The sequence below is a fragment of the Macaca mulatta genome, chromosome 19, assembly GCF_049350105.2.
Source record: "Macaca mulatta isolate MMU2019108-1 chromosome 19, T2T-MMU8v2.0, whole genome shotgun sequence".
Lineage (NCBI taxonomy): Eukaryota > Metazoa > Chordata > Mammalia > Primates > Cercopithecidae > Macaca > Macaca mulatta.
The window spans coordinates 70,583,832-70,600,051 of NC_133424.1; the positions used below are offsets into that span (position 1 = coordinate 70,583,832).

Genomic DNA, 16,220 nt, shown 5'->3' on the forward strand with positions numbered 1-16,220 from the left:
TTACAGGCTTGAGCCACCGCGCCCGGCCTATTTTGGAATTTTAAGATTTGGCTGTCCTGCTGGATTTCAGACTTCCATGGGGCCTTTAGCCCCTTTGTTTTGGCCAACTTCTCCCATTTTGAATGGGTGTATTTATCCAATGGCTGTACCCCAATTGTATCTAGGAAGTAACTAACTTGCTTTTGATTTTACAGGCTCATAGGAAGAAGGGAATTGCCTTGTCTGAGACGAGGGGCCTGTGGACTTTTGAGCTAATGCTGATATAAGTAGACTTTGGGGAACTGTTGGGAAGGCATGACTGGTTCTGAAATGTGAGTACATGAGATTTGGGAGGGGCCAAGAGCAGAATGATATGGTTTGGCTGTGTCCCTACCCAAATCTCATTTTGAATTGTAGCTTTCATAATTCCCATGTATTGTGGAAGGGGCCCCAGTCAGAGGTAATTGAATCATGGGGACAGTTTCCCCCATACTCTTCTTGTGGTAGTGAATAAGTCTCACGAGATCTGATGGTTTCATAAGGGTTTCCTCTTTTGCTTGACTCTCATTCGCTCTTGCCTACTGCCATGTAAGACATACCTTTCACCTTCTGCCATGATTGTGAGGCCTCTCCAGCCACGTGGAACTGTGAGTCCACTAAACCTCTTTTTCTTTATAAATTACCCAGTCTCAGATATGTCTTTATCAGCAACGTGAAAACAGACTAATACACCAGGCATCATGGCTCCTGCCTGTAGTCCCAGCTACTTGGGAGGTTGAGGTTGGAGGATTGCTTGAGCATGGGAGGCAGAGGTTGCAGTGACCCGAGTATGCACCACTGCACTCCATCCTGGGTGACAGAGTGAGACCCTGTTTCAAAAAATAAAAAATAAAAAAAATTGCTTGAAATCTTAATAATGTCTCTAAGGATTTCATTAAATCACAATAGTACCTTAAGTGTTCTTAAATTCTTTCAAAGCAGGAAAATTTTAAATAAAAACATTCAAAAATTGTCGAGCTATCTTACACTACAAGGATCTACAAGTAGAATCAATTCTGTGGACAGTTGTAGCTGACAGACAGATAATTATAGATGGAGGTGGATTTAGAGGAAGGCAAAATGAATTAACGTACTTGACATCTGGGAACCAGGGGTCCTAAAAACAAGACCCTCACAGGGGAGCAACAAAGAGAGAGCCGTTTATTCTCTGCCAATAACATGGTCAGTCTACATTGAGACTGCCCTGCCTTTCGTTGTTTTGTGTCAAAGACACTTAGATTGGTCCAGAGAAAAAAGGAACAAAGCATCAATGTTGTGATGTGTGGGGCAAAGCGAGAACTAGATGATCTAAGGACAAGCAGGGCTGGGGAATTACCTTCTGCTCATCCAAGTTACAAGGAAAACAGAGGTTTTGGGCGAGCGTCCAAGGACAATCACAGACTCAAGACAAATGACAAGCGGACAGCATCATTACGGGCTGAGAATTCTTGGTGTAGAGGTTGAAAAACGGATCTTAAACCTTTACGGGACACTGACACACAGAGAGGTCAAACCCGCGCCCAGGATGCACATCAGTGACAGGCTGAGCTGGGAAGGTAACCCGGAGCTCCAGGCATCGGCTCCTCCACCTACACCTGCCCTACCCGGTGCGTTTTCTCCTTCGTGCTCCCTGCTGGTGTTGCCTTCTGGAACCTCGGCAGTTTCTGCTTTCACGCCTGCAGGGTTTAGTCTCCGGGGCTGCTTAGGTGGGCTCCAGGAACCAGGAATCCCTAATGCTAGACAACCCGATGGGCGACTCCACCAGTGCTACGGAGCCCTTGGAAACCCGCGGCAGCGGCGCTACTCCACTTCCAGGCGCCCTGCGCCGCGGCGCTTGGCCGTTGCCATGGAGACTGGTAATGGCCCCGCCTCCACGCCGAAAAACAGGCGGGAACCACACAACCCAGAAGGCTGTGCGCAAGTGTCCGCGCGCGTATTGGGCCAATATGAGCTGTGGGGGCTGGACTTCCGGCGTTGAGACTGTCACTTGGCTGCTCGCGTCAGGCCACACCGGTGGTCTGGGTTGTGGCGCGCGGGTCGGGGCCCGAGACTGGCGGCGAGGAAGGTACTGACCGCGAACAGCTGGCCGCGCCCCCAAGCCTCGGTATCTTCGAGTATGACGTGGGCGGCCTGGGGGCGGTCGGGCCCCGGCGGGAACCACGCATTCTCCCGCCTTGCGGAAGCCCCGGAGGCAGCGCACTGGGCATTCTGCGCCCATGACTGCGGGGGAGGCTGAGGCGCGGCGCAGCCGCGGGACGCTGCGGGCGGGGATGGCGGTGCCGGGTGGTCCACGCCTCTCTCCCCGCCCAGCTGCGGGATCCGGTGGCAGCGCTGACAGACCCGCGTCGGGGAGGCGGGGAAGTCCCTGCTCCCACAGACCGCGCCCCCACGGAGGGAGGCCGCTTCCTAGACCTCGCCTTGTCGTCCTTCCTCTCCCCGCCCTGGGGGGTTGCGGGGGTCAGTGCAAACCCCTGTGTCCAGGGCACCGGTGGGCTCCCGACTTCCGGCAGTCAGGGGGCTGAGGTCCTGAAGGAAGCTCCGAGGGGAGAGTCCTGCGTGTGCAAAACCTGGGAGGGGAGCCGGAGCCCAGGTGCTTCTGGGACTGAGCGCTCTCGATGTGGAGCTGGGGGAGAGGGGACGTGTGTGGCTGCAGTAGCAGGCGAGGAGGTGGGTTTTTTCTCGAGGGCGTCGGGAGACAGAAGTTTTGAACAGAATCAGGACATCCTCTGAGTTGGGATTTTAAAACGGTTCCACCGTTTGTTGCGTGGAGAACAGACATGCAGGGGTGTCGGCATGAAGGGAAGAACCGACTGCCACAGTCTGGGCAGCAGTGGAGGTGAGCGGCCAGGTGAATTCTGGTGGCTCTGCGGATGCATCAGGTGTGGGCTGTTTGAAGAACGAACTGCTGCTCCATGTTGTTCAGCCTGAGCGCCTGGAAGAAGGGAGCTGCTGTAGACAGAAAGGAAACTTGAAGGGAAAGCAGGTTTCCTTCGGGGAAAGATCAGGAGTCTGGGATGTTCTAGGTTGGTCATGTCACTGGACCTGACGTTGTTGGTGTCCTGGGCTGAGGACAGGGCCTATGAACTGGACTGAGGAAGGTGATGAACCGATGAGCTGTCAGGCGTGGGCAGTTACAGCTTGAGGGTAAGAAAAACTGGCTGGGGTGCCTGAGGCTATCAGGGGAGGAGTTTGGCAGGTGACTGAGTAGGAGAGGGTGGTGGCAATGTGGGAAAGTGAGGGGGCGCTGAGATCGAGACCATCCTGGCTCACACGGTGAAACCCCGTGTCTATTAAAAATACAAATAAATGGCCGGGCGCGGTGGCTCAAGCCTGTAATCCCAGCACTTTGGGAGGCCGAGGCGGGCGGATCACAAGGTCAGGAGATCGAGACCACAGTGAAACCCCGTCTCTACTAAAAATACAAAAAAAATTAGCCGGGCGCGGTGGCGGGCGCCTGTAGTCCCAGCTACTCAGGAGGCTGAGGCAGGAGAATGGCGGGAACCCGGGAGGCGGAGCTTGCAGTGAGCCGAGATCGCGCCACTGCACTCCAGCCTGGGCAACAGCGTGAGACTCCGTCTCAAAAAAAAAAAAAAAACAAAAAACAAAACAAAAAAAAAAAATTAGCCGGGTGTGGTGGCAGGCGCCTGTGGTCCCAGCTACTCGGGAGGCTGAGGCAGGAGAATGGCGTGAACCCAGGAGGCGGAGCTTGCAGTGACCTGAGATCGCGCCACTGCACTCCAGCCTGGGTGACAGAGCAAGACTCCGTCTCAAAAAAATAAGAAGAAGAAATTGAGGGGGCGCCATGTGGAGGGAGGAAGGGATTGAGTTTCTCTGTGTTCACGGGTTCTTGGGGCTGCTCCCCTATGATGACTGGTGGGGATCATCCAGTCCCTCAGGCTGGATGAGCAGCCTGGAAATGTCAGGCAAGCACAGCAGGGGAAGGTCTCAGTCATGGGCATGCCTGGGGTGTCCACAGCTGGGACTTACAGCGTTACTTATTACAAAAGCAAGAAGGGCCATGGGGAGGGTCATGAATGGTCATGCTGAGTCATGAGTGGATACTTGCCGCTGCCCTTGGTGTGGCAGCTAAGGGCCCAGCCAGGGCTTGCTCTAGCCCGCTTGTGTAGTGGGGAGGTCAAGAAGCCATCTGGGGCCTGGACCAGGAGGGCAGAGGGGAAGGGTCCCAGACAGGTGAGGGAAGTGCCACCTGAATATAACCCCGGGGTGGAACCCAGGGAAGGCGGGACACTAGGGGAGGTGACTGTTGGGATGGGGAGCTTGGTCCTGGCTTACAGCCATACCTTAGACCATGCCTACCTCCACCTCCCTGCTATTTTAGGACCTGATGGCCTTCGAGGATGTGGCTGTGTACTTCTCCCAGGAGGAGTGGGGGCTCCTGGACACAGCGCAAAGGGCCCTGTACCGCCACGTGATGCTGGAAAACTTCACACTTGTGACCTCACTTGGTAAGACCCTGGGTGCTCCATGAAAAGTGCACTTGGTGACCATCTGACCTGCCAGGACTGCCTCTTCACTTCCCTCCTGATTGATGAGCAGGATCAAATCTTCTGACCGGGGCCATGTGGAGCAGGGGTCCGGTCCTGTAGACATGCAGTTTGGTTGGGTCAACCACTCCCTGCGGCCCTGTCCAGCTGTGGCCTCTCCCATGCCTGGGCTCAGTCCCCTTCCTTTGGTGCTCTGGGCACAGTTGCTGCTCTGAGGACACATGAGCTATTCCTATGAGCCCCTTGCCCTGTGCCATCTTTAGATTCTCCCAGTTGCACAGATAACTGTCTATTTCCATGAAGCCCTGACTCCTGCTCTCTATTGAGAGGTGGAGTCTTCACCTGGGGCTCCTCTTCACAGGACTCTCCACCTCCCGACCTCATGTGGTCATCCAGCTTGAGCGTGGTGAGGAGCCCTGGGTTCCCAGTGGAAAGGACATGACCCTGGCCAGGAACACCTACAGGAGGCTCAATGCTGGTGAGCGGGAGCTCAGGGTGGGGTGAACTCAGGACCAACCTGTGGCCAAGCCCATGTCCCTGCATTTCTAACTCTGGAAACATATCCTCCTCTCTTGCCTCCCATCTGACTCCCTTCTCTTCCATCATCCGCCTCTCCTGGAGGCTGCTGCCTTAGTAGGTGCCCTTGAAGGGAGAGCTCCAAGGGCACAGAAGCTGGGTTCACACAGAAGGGCCTACCCTCAGCTGGGTTGTGTGGCCTTGAACCCTCCACAACTAGCGGCCATTATTGATAGGTCATTTATTTATCCCATCATTCATCTTTGTATTCATCAAATGTTTCTTGAGGGCTTGCAGGCACTGTAGACACAGCCTTGACCAGGACACTCATGGTCCTGCCTTCGTGGGGGTGATGGTGCCAGAGGAGAGGCAGTGAGTAAGTAGGGTTCAGGAGTACAGTCTAGAGCATTGGATGGAGGTCATTGCAAGAGCAGGTTTGGGAGTGGGTTCCTGAGACAGGGCACCAAGGGAGAGGGCAGTGCGCTATGGAAAGGGAGGGGGTGGAACAGCCAGTGTGGAGACCTGGGTGGCATGCATCAGCTGCTCAGGTTTTCTCAGCTTCACATCCTGGGTGTCTGGGGGCTGCCACCTTGATCATGGGAGTCCCCACTGCAGTCAGTGCCATACGTGTCAGGGCAGATACTTCCTCAAAACTCCAGCGCCTCCTGCAGGGCCGGCCTTGCCTCTACTTTTCCCCTAAGCTTTTGTGTCAGCCCCCCCCCCGCCCCGGTTCCTTCTTGCCTGTCCACTCAACCTGCCCTGGTCCTCTCCTAACCAGGAAGCCCCCAGCAACCACCGTTTCTCTGCCTTTAGGTTCCTGGAGTGTGGCAGAGGATGGAGATGTTTCTGGAGAATGTCCACCAGCTTTCCCAGATACCCCACCTGGGATGACTACTAGCGTCTTCCCAGTTGCCGGTGCCTGCCACAGTGTAAAAAGCCTGCAGCGACAACGGAGTGCCTCCCCATCTCGGGAGAGAAAACCCACAGGGGTGTCGGTGATCTACTGGGAGAGACTCCTGCTAGGCTCGGGCAGTGACCAGGCCAGCATTAGCCTGCGACTGACCTCACCACTCAGGGCCCCCAAGAGCAGCCGGCCCAGGGAAAAGACCCTCACAGAGCACCCGGTGCCTGGGAGGCAGCCCAGGACGCCTGAGAGGCAGAAGCCATGTGCACAGGAGGTCCCTGGGAGAGCCTTCGGGAATGCCCCGGACCTGAAGGCCGCCAGTGGTGGTGGGGATCGAAGAATGGGTGCGGCTTGGCAGGAGCCTCAAAGACTCCTCGGTGGCCAGGAGTCCTCCACCTGGGATGAGCTGGGCGAGGCTCTCCCTGCTGGGGAGAAGTCCTTCGAATGCAGGGCGTGCAGTAAAGTGTTCGTGAAGAGCTCCGACCTCCTCAAGCACCTGCGCACCCACACCGGGGAGCGGCCCTACGAGTGCGCCCAGTGCGGCAAGGCCTTCAGCCAGACGTCGCACCTGACGCAGCACCAGCGCATCCACAGCGGCGAGACGCCCTACGCCTGCCCCGTGTGCGGCAAGGCCTTCCGGCACAGCTCCTCACTGGTGCGGCACCAGCGCATCCACACGGCCGAGAAGTCCTTCAGCTGCTCCGAGTGCGGCAAGGCCTTCAGCCACGGCTCCAACCTCAGCCAGCACCGCAAGATCCACGCGGGCGGGCGTCCCTATGCCTGCGCACAGTGTGGCCGCCGCTTCTGCCGCAACTCGCACCTGATCCAGCACGAGCGTACGCACACGGGCGAGAAGCCCTTCGTGTGCGCGCTCTGTGGTGCTGCCTTCAGCCAGGGCTCCTCGCTCTTTTTGCACCAGCGCGTGCACACAGGCGAGAAGCCCTTCGCCTGCGCCCAGTGCGGCCGCTCCTTTAGCCGCAGCTCCAACCTCACCCAGCACCAGCTCCTGCACACGGGCGAGCGGCCCTTCCGCTGTGGGGACTGTGGCAAGGGTTTCGCCAAGGGCGCTGTGCTGCTGAGCCACCGGCGCATTCACACGGGCGAGAAGCCCTTCGTGTGCACGCAGTGTGGCCGCGCCTTCCGTGAGCGCCCGGCCCTCCTGCACCACCAGAGGATCCACACCACAGAGAAGACCCATGCGGCAGCACCAGACTGCACCCCCGGGCCAGGTTTCCTTCAGGGGCGACATCGGAAGGTGCGCCGGGGAAGGATGCCAAGCCCAGTCCTGAAGCCAGCGAAGGTCTGAGGTCCTAGCTCGCAGCCCCACCCTTTCCTGGCCTTCTGTGAATCCCTTCCACAGCTAAAGGGTCCGTGTGCTCTTCAGATCCACGATGGGAAAAAAACCCTGTGCCTGAGAGTCAGGGACGAGGGAGACCCTTTGGCTGTGGTTCCATTTGCAGGTGGGGACAGGATTTGCCAGTTTAGCCATAGCTCACACCTCCATCCCCAAAGAGGTAACACTGCAGAAACATCAGAGGGAGGACATGTCAGCTGGAACTCTGGTGGGGCTGAGGCTGCAGCTGGGGCCATAGGAGGCCGACAAAGGCAGCACTGCATGGTGGTGCTACTTCATGTGTTATGAGAGTGGATGCTGAGGTGAGGGAGATGCGGACATGGGGTAGGGGTGGCCCAGAGAAACTTACCACATCTGCATACAAACTGGCCGCTGGATGGACTCTGAGGACATTTGCCCCCTGAGGCCTCTGTTCAAGGCTTCCTGGGGGCCATCTCAGCAGACAGGAGACCACCAGGGACTGGGGATCAGGGTGTGGCCTGTGAGTGTCAGCCTCCTCCTCTGGGAAACAAACGCTTTGGGTCAACTCAGCCTCGTGTTTGCAGATGCTGGGCGAGATCCTAATGAGAGTCAATGTGTGCTCAGCTCCTGGGCTGTGCTCTGGTCAGCCAGGTGTGAGGGCCTGGCCTGTGGTCACACACACAGCCGACTCAGGAGAGGGATGCCCGTGGTTCTCAGCACTGGAAGGACAAATCTAGGATGCTGGCTTTCCAGTGGCACTCGTTCAGGTTTTCGTCCAAGTCTCAGCTTGGCCAATGCCTGTCACTGACTCGTTTACCAAAGTCGATGTGAGGAGCAGACTTTACAACGGTGGGGACAGTGATAGCTTCAGAGCAGATAAGGTGGAGCTGCTAATTTCTGCTGGGTTTGGTGGCCATTCCCCACCCCCACCCCCTCTATCTCACCTTTCCCTTGTTATGCCTCCTCAATTAGAGGCTGGACAGAGAGCTGAATAGGAAGGACTTGCCATTACCTAAGGCAATGTGTGACTGCCCCACCCCAGTGTGATGGGCCTGTATGGCAGAGACAAAAGGGTAGACTGGGGGTCATTTACTTCCTGTGGCCTTAAGCCTACTAGGCCCCATCCCTACCTGGAACCTCACCTCCAAGGAAATTAATGGTCTTTTCAATGGGGAAGAAAAAAAAAAACAACTAACATTTGCAATTTAAAATAGATGTAGTTTCCTTTACAGCCTCCTGTCTGTATTCCAGGGCATGGTTCAGTTGTTTGTTTGTTTTTGAGACAGAGTCTCAAGGCAACTCTTGTTGCCCAGGGTGGAGTGCAATGGCGCAATTTCGGCTCACCGCAACCTCCATCTCCCAGGTTCAAGCGATTCTCCTGCCTCAGCCTCCTGAGTAGCTGGGATTACAGGCACCCGCCACCATGCCCAGCTAATTTTGTATTTTTAGTAGAGACAGGGTTTCACCATGTTGGGCCAGGCTGGTCTCAAACTCCTGACCTCAAGTGATCAGCCCACCTTGGCCTCCCAAAGTGCTGGGATTAGGGCATGAACCACTGTGTTTGTTTTTTGATACAGCATTTCAGTCTGTCGCCCAGGCTGGAATGCAATGGAGCGACTCCCCTTTGCCTCCTGGGTTCAAGCCATTCTCCTGCCTCAGCCCCTCCAGTAAGCTGGGATTACAGGCTTGCGCCACGACACCTGGCTAATTTTTATATTTTTAGTAGAGACGGGGTTTCACCATGTTGGCCAGGCTGGTCTCAAACTCCTGACCTCAAGTGATCGGCCCACCTCGGCCTCCCAAAGTGCTGGGATTACAGGCGTGACCCACCACACCTGCCTACATACCATGATTTTAAAGTTGCAGCTGTTTCCTATTGCTTGTAACTCAGTTGTTTTTCCAATGGTAACCAATTTCTGTTTTAAACTGAAAGGTGCATGAGGGGTGAGTTCTTGTATTAGTCTGTTTTGTGTCACTATAAAGGAACACCTAAGGCTGGGTAATTTATAAAGAAAGGATTAATTGGCTCATGGTTCTGCAGGATGTACAGCCATGGCACCAGCATCTGCATGGCTTTTGGTGGGACCTCAGGAAGCTTGCAATCATGATGGAACATGAAGGAAGAGCTGGCATATCACATGGCAAGACAGGAAGCAAGAGAGAGAAGGGGGAAGTGTCACACACTTTTTTTTTTTTTTTTTTGAGAAGGAGTCTTGCTCTGTCGCCCAGAGTGGAGTGCAGTGGCACGATCTCGGCTCATTGCACCCTTCGCCTCCCGGGTTCACGCCATTCTCCTGCCTCAGTCTCCTAAGTAGCTGGGACTACAGGTGCCCACCACCACACCTGGATAATTTTTTGTATTTTTAGTAGAGACGGGTGTTAGCCAGGATGGTCTCGATCTCCTGACTTCATGATCCACCTGCCTCGGCCTCCCAAACTGCTGGGATTACAGGTGTGATCTGTAATCGCACCCACCAATTGTAAGCTTCTAGAGAACCTCCCAAGAAGCAGATTCGGAAGCCATGCTCGTATAGCCCTCAGAACAGTGATCCAATTAAAGCTCTTTTCTTTATAAATTACACAGCCTCAGGTATTTCTTTATAGTAATGCAGGAATGGCCTAATATACCTCATGATCCAACACCTCCCACTAGGCCCCACGTCCAACATTGGAGATCACATTTCAACATAAGATTTGGAGGAGGCACACATCCAAACCATATCAGTTCTCTTGGCCCTAAGTGAAGAGGCATTTGCTCCCTCTAAACCCAATTCTAGGTGACTAGAGATTTATGAAGGTGTCGGGATGTTTGTTCCTGATGTGTAGTGGCCTCATAGGGTCTCCCTACTTCTTCCTCAAGAAGGGACTTTCAGCTCAGCCAGAAGGTTCACATAAAGGTTGGTCATCTGGCACCTTGAGCACTCTGCCAACACAGGTGATCATAGATTCCAAGACACATCAAAGAGTGGATCACGACTCACTGGTGACTCCTTGAAGAGTGATGCTCACAAAGCAATACACGTCGTCTAAATACACTGTACTAACCTTGGTCACTTTTGAAAAGATATTTCTACAATTATGGGAAACTGCTCATCAAAACTGAGCTTTCCCTTGAGGAGCAAACCACCCACCCTTCGAAACGTCACCTGGATTTATGTATAATACCTATGGAGCTCCAATTTGCAAATACTTAGGTAAATGGACCCAGGTCACTCGAGATGACCCTAAAACGCAGTGGCCAAAATGGAGATCTTTTGAAATTCCTAAATTAATATATTTGTGTGCAAAATAGGAAACGAATATGTTTGTTCTAAAATCAGACAAATTGGATGGGAGCCCTACTTTCTGTTTGTGCAGGCTATACTCTGATAATAAGATATTTAAAGGCTTTTTAAAAAGAGCTCTATAGGCCAGGCGCAGTGGCTCATGCCTGTAATCCCAGCACTTTGGGAGGCCAAGGTGGGCGGATCACCTGAGGTCGGGAGTTCGAGACCAGCCTGATCAACATGGCAAAACCCCATCTCTACTAAAAATACAAAAATTAGCCAGGCATGGTGGCGTGCACCTGTAGTTCCAGCTACTTGGGAGGCTGAGGCAGGAGAAGCACTTGAACCTGGGAGGCAGAGGTTGCAGTGAACTATCAAACTACAGCAAACTCCAGCCTAGGTGACAGAGTAAGAGTCCGTCACAAAAGTAAGTAAATAAAATGAACTGTTTGGTCAGATGTCAGCTTAATTAAAAGCTGATATTCAGGCTTTTTTTTCTTTTAAAGAAAAAATGCCTTTCTGCTTTTTCTCATTTGGATCCTGTTTCTGGGAATTTTTTTTTTTTCAGTTGACTGAAACTCCTCTTTAAATATGTCTGATCCTTTTGTTTGCTTCTTTTCTTGTTAGTATGATGTGAAATTTTATTGACCTTCTGAAAAACTTAAAATCTCTCCAAATTGGCTTAGAGTTGTTCTCCCATTTTCTTCTACTCTTTCTTCCTTTAGCTATCTTTGGTACCACATAAAGAAATCTAGAAGAGCCTTCTGATGTCTCTGAGATCCTTTGAGGAACACAGAAAAAAGTGTCACATATACCTTTTATGGAGTTCTGTCTTCCTCATGGAGTCCTAAGAATATCAGGCAGTTTATCTTAGGTCTAAAGCTCTGATCTCTTTTACACTGAGTTCTCTGACCTTTTGGCTTGGGGGTGCCAGGGGTTACTTTGTTGTATGAAAGAACATGATTTTTGGGTGTGCAGTGGCTGGCAAGTTCCTAGCAAGGGCTGAGTTGTGGTGGTGGCTGGTGGCTGTCAAGGGATAAGAATCCTGTGGGAGATGGGCTGATCACAGAGTGGGCTAATGGGTATTGGGTCTCCCACCAGCCTCAGGGAATGTCCATGCAGTGAGGTGCGCTGTGGAAATACAGCCCTGTCCTGTGGTATTTCCATCTTGTGGGAGCCTCAATATTCCATTTAAAAGTGGAATCCGGCGGGCGCGGTAGCTCAAGCCTGTAATCCCAGCACTTTGGGAGGCCGAGACTGGTGGATCATGAGGTCAGGAGATCGAGACCATCCTGGCTAACACGGTGAAACCCCGTCTCTACTAACAAATACAAAAAAAAAACTAGCCGGGCGAGGTGGCGGGCGCCTGTAGTTCCAGCTGCTCGGGAGGCTGAGGCAGGAGAATGGCGGGAACCTGGGAGGCGGAGCTTGCAGTGAGCTGAGATCCGGCCACTGCACTCCAGCCTGGGTGACAGAGTGAGACTCTATCTCAAGAAAAAAATAAAGCGGAATCCTTGACTTTTTTTTTTTTTTTTTGATACGGAGTCTTGCTCTGTCACCCAGGCTGGAGTGCAGTGGCACGATCTCAGCTCCACGCCCCCGGTTCACACCATTCTCCTGCCTCAGCCTCCCGAGTAGCTGGGACTACAGGTGCCCGCCACCATGCCCGGCTAATTTGTGTGTGTATGTGTGTGTGTTTTTAGTAGAGACGGGGTTTCACCGTGTTAGCCAGGATGGTCTCAATCTCCTGACCTCGTGACCCGCCTGCCTCGGTCTCCCAAAGTGCTGGGATTACAGGAGTGAGCCACTGCGCATAGCCTGGAATTCTTAATTTTTTAAAGCTCTAGATGCTCTGCCTTTCAACTGTGCCAGTTTTTTACATAGATGGGGTTTCTCTATGTTGGTCAGGCTGGTCTCAAACTGACAACCTCGTGATCTGCCTACCTCAGCCTTCCAAAGTGCTGGGATTACAGGCGTGAGCCACCGTACCTGGCCTATGTTGACTTTTACGCCACAAAAAATTGACCAAAATTTTTTTGACAATTGCATCTTTAACCATGGCCATTTTAAGTTTTGTCCTCAGCTGGGCACAGTGGCTCATGCCTGTAATCCCAGCACTTTGAGAGGCCAGGGCAGGCAGATCATTTGAGGTCAGGAGTTCGAGACCAGCCTGACCAACATGGAGAAACCCTATCTCTACATTTTTAGTAGAGATAAAAATTAAATTAGCCAGGCGTGGTGGCCCATGCCTGTAATCTCAGCTACTCAGGAGGCTGAGGCAGAAGATTCACATGAACCCAGGAGGTGGAGGTTGCAGTGAGCCGAAATCCAGCCATTGCACTCTAGCCTGGGCAATAAGAGGAAAACTCCATCTCAAAAAAAAAAAGTTGGCTGGGCGCGGTGGCTCACGCCTGTAATCCCAGCACTTTGGGAGGCTGAGACGGGTGGATCACATGGTCAGGAGATCAAGACCATCCTGGCTAACATGGTGAAACCCCGTCTCTACTAAAAATACAAAAAAATTAGCCGGGCAGGGTAGCGGGGACCTGTAGTCCCAGCTACTTGGGAAGCTGAGGCAGGAGAATGGCATGAACCCTGGAGGCGGAGCTTGCAGTGAGCCGAGATCACGTCACTGCACTCCAGCCTGGGTGACAGAGCAAGACTCTGTCTCAAAAAAAGAAATTAAATTTAAAAAAAGTTTTGTCCTCTTCCTTCTTGGGGAGTTCCTTTGAAGCTTCACAGCAACCAAGGAATCTATTTCACTGATGAAACAATTCAATCTACTTTAACATATGACTGGTTATTTAGAATTCCCATTTTGCGTACTACTCTCAGTCTTCCAGATTGCTGGAATGTACAAATAATGTAATTAAAAAATCAATTTACAAAGCTTACAGAAACTTTTAACCTTCCGTGGCCTAAGGCTTTTCCAATGGTCCTGAATGAAGGAGCCTACAAACCAACTCTCCTTAATGTGAGCTCCGGGGAGACAAAATATCAAAGATCAAGGGCTCCAACGTGGAGATTCTGTTTATGAGAAATGCCATCTAATAAAGGACTCCCTACAACCATGTTGAAGAGAACTCCAGCCTGGGCAACATGATGAAACCCCATCTCAACAATAACAACAAAAAAAGCAAAAATTAGCTGGCATGCACCTGTAGTCCCAGCTACTTGGGAGGCTGAGGTGGGAGGATGACTTGAGCCCAGGAGGCAGAGGTTGCAGTGAGGTGGATTGTGCCACTGTACTCCAGCCTGGGCAAAACAGCCAGACCCTGTCTCAAAATAAAAAAAGTTGGGGGAGGCACATCAGGTATTCTTTTTTTTGTTTTGTTTTTGAGGTGGGGTCTCGCTCTGTCCCCCAGGCTGGAGTGCGGTGGCGCGATCTCGGCTCACGGCAAGCTCCGCCTCCAGGGTTCATGCCATTCTCCTGCCTCAGCCTCCCAAGTAGCTGGGACTACAGGCGCCGCCACCACGCCCGGCTAATTTTTTTGTATTTTTAGTAGAGACGGGGTTTCACCATGTTAGCCAGGATGGTCTCGATCTCCTGACCTCGTGACCCGCCCACCTCGGCCTCCCAAAGTGCTGGGATTACAGGCGTGAGCCACCGCGCCTGGCCTATGTCAGGTATTCTTAACCAATCCTTGTGCAAGCTAAACTCAAAGGCATTGACTCGCAGATTTTTCATTTTTACAAAATGCAGCCCTGCTTGAGTAGACATCTTCGATCATTCCAGATCTCCAACTGAGGCAGTCCCATTCCCCAAGAAGGAAGAGGACAAAACTTAAAATGGCATGGTTAAAGATGTGATTGTCAAAAAAAAAAAAAAAAAATTGGCCATTTTATTTTTTGTGGCCAAGAACTCAATAATCATCATTGTGACTGATAGCATACCATATACCAGTCATCTTATAGTTCACACCAGCATGAGAAGTAGAAAATGTGTTAGAAAATTATCACTCAGGCGGTTGGGCACGGTGGCTCATGCCTGTAATCCCAGCGCTTTGGGAGGCTAAGGCGGGTGGATCACCTGAGGTCAGGAATTCAACACCAGCTTGGTCAACATGGTGAAACCCTGTCTCTAGTAAAAATACAAAAATACAAAAAATACAAAAATTAGTCTGGCATGGTTGCAGGCACCTGTAATCCCAGCTACCTGGGAGGCTGAGGCAGGAGAATCACTTGAACCTGGGAGGCAAAGGTTGCAGTGAGCAGAGGTCACGCCATTGCACTCCATTCTGGGCCACAAAGCAAGACTCCATCTAAAAAAAAAAAAAAAACTAAAAGAAAATATCAAACTAGCACTCAGGCCAGGTGCAGTGGCTCATACTTATAATCCCAGCACTTTGGGAGGTCAAAGCAGGTGGATCACTTGAGGTCAGGATTTCGAGACCAGCCCGACCAACATGATAAGGTGAAACCTTATCTCTACTAAAAATACAAAAATTAGATGGGTGTGGTGGCATGCACCTGTAATTCCAACTATTCGGGAGGCTGAGGCACAAAAATCTCTTAAGCCCAGGAGGCAGAGATTGCAGTGAGCTGAGATTGCGTCACTCTGCTCCAGCCTGGGTGACAGAGCAAGATGCTGTCTCAAATAAATAATTAAATAAAAAATTTAAAAATGAAACGTTTAAAGAGTTAAAATGCCTCCAAACATGCATACACTGCTTGAAATGGTAATAATGCCTCTAAGCATTTGATTACATCACAACTTTAATACTTCTAAGTGTTGGGTTTTTTTTTTCTTCAGGGTTTTTGTTTGTTTGTTTTTTCCTGAGACAGGGTCTCTCTCTTACCCAGGCTGGAGTGCAGTGGCTCCATCATCGCTCACTGAACACTCCAACTCCTGAGCTCAAGCAATCCTCCCACCTCAGTCTCCCATGTAGCTGGTATTACAGGCTTGCAAGACCATGCTCAGCTAATTTTTCTATTTTTTTTATACAGATGGGGTCTCATTTTGTTGCTCAGGCTGGTCTCAAACTCCTAGGCTCAAGTGATCGCTCACCTTGGCCATCCAAAGTGCTCAGATTCCAGGTGTGAGCCACTGCACCCAGTCCTGAAATGTTCTTAAATTCTTTCAAAGTAGCAAAATTTATATTAAAACATTCAAAACATGATGAGCTCCCTTGCTCTACAAGGATTTACAAGTAGAATCAATTAGGTGGACAGTTATAGCTGACATTTGACAGAGAGATAGTTATAGATGGAGGTAGGTATAGAGGGAAGGAGGCAAAAAGAGTTAAGGAACTGGACACCTGAGAACTGTCTACAGGTTCCAAAAACAAGACAGAGAGAACCTTTTATTCTCTGCCAAGAGGGACAATCTCTATTGATACTTCTCTGCCTTTCGTTTTTATGTGTCAAAGACACTTAAATTGGCCTATAATCCCAGCACTTTGGGAGACCGAGGCGGGTGGATCACCTGAGGTCAGGAGTTCAAGACCAGCCTGGCCAACATGGTGAAATTCCGTCTCTACTAAAAATAAAAAAATTAGCCAGGCGCGGTGGCGCGCACCTGTGATCCCAGCTACTAGGGAGGCTGAGGCGGGAGGATCACTTGAACATGGAGGCAGAGGTTGCAGTGAGCTGAGATCGTGCCACTGCACTCCAGCATGGACAACAGAATAAGACCCTGTGAAAAAAAAAAAAAAGACACTTAAATGGGTCCCAAGAAAAAAGGAAAAAAGAATCAA

At 51.6% G+C, this 16,220-nt stretch overlaps 2 protein-coding genes across 2 annotated transcripts; one reads left to right on the plus strand and one right to left on the minus strand.

The window, feature by feature from the left end:
- Nucleotides 1-1,607: 1,607 nt before the first annotated feature.
- LOC144337122 (uncharacterized) lies at nucleotides 1,608-13,819 on the minus strand. The gene is made up of 2 exons (XM_077980243.1): nucleotides 12,997-13,819; nucleotides 1,608-3,279 (listed from the first exon to the last, which is right to left on the minus strand). The coding sequence occupies exon 2, from the start codon at nucleotides 2,234-2,236 to the stop codon at nucleotides 1,721-1,723; it is 516 nt and encodes a 171-aa protein (XP_077836369.1). The 5' UTR covers nucleotides 2,237-3,279; nucleotides 12,997-13,819; the 3' UTR covers nucleotides 1,608-1,720.
- Nucleotides 2,001-8,489, plus strand: LOC713528 (zinc finger protein 324B). The gene is given in 5 exon segments (XM_001102916.5): nucleotides 2,001-2,083; nucleotides 4,358-4,484; nucleotides 4,885-5,001; nucleotides 5,853-7,136; nucleotides 7,139-8,489. Coding segments are annotated over 4 exon segments (1,641 nt in total). The 5' UTR covers nucleotides 2,001-2,083; nucleotides 4,358-4,363; the 3' UTR covers nucleotides 7,258-8,489.
- Nucleotides 13,820-16,220: the final 2,401 nt, after the last annotated feature.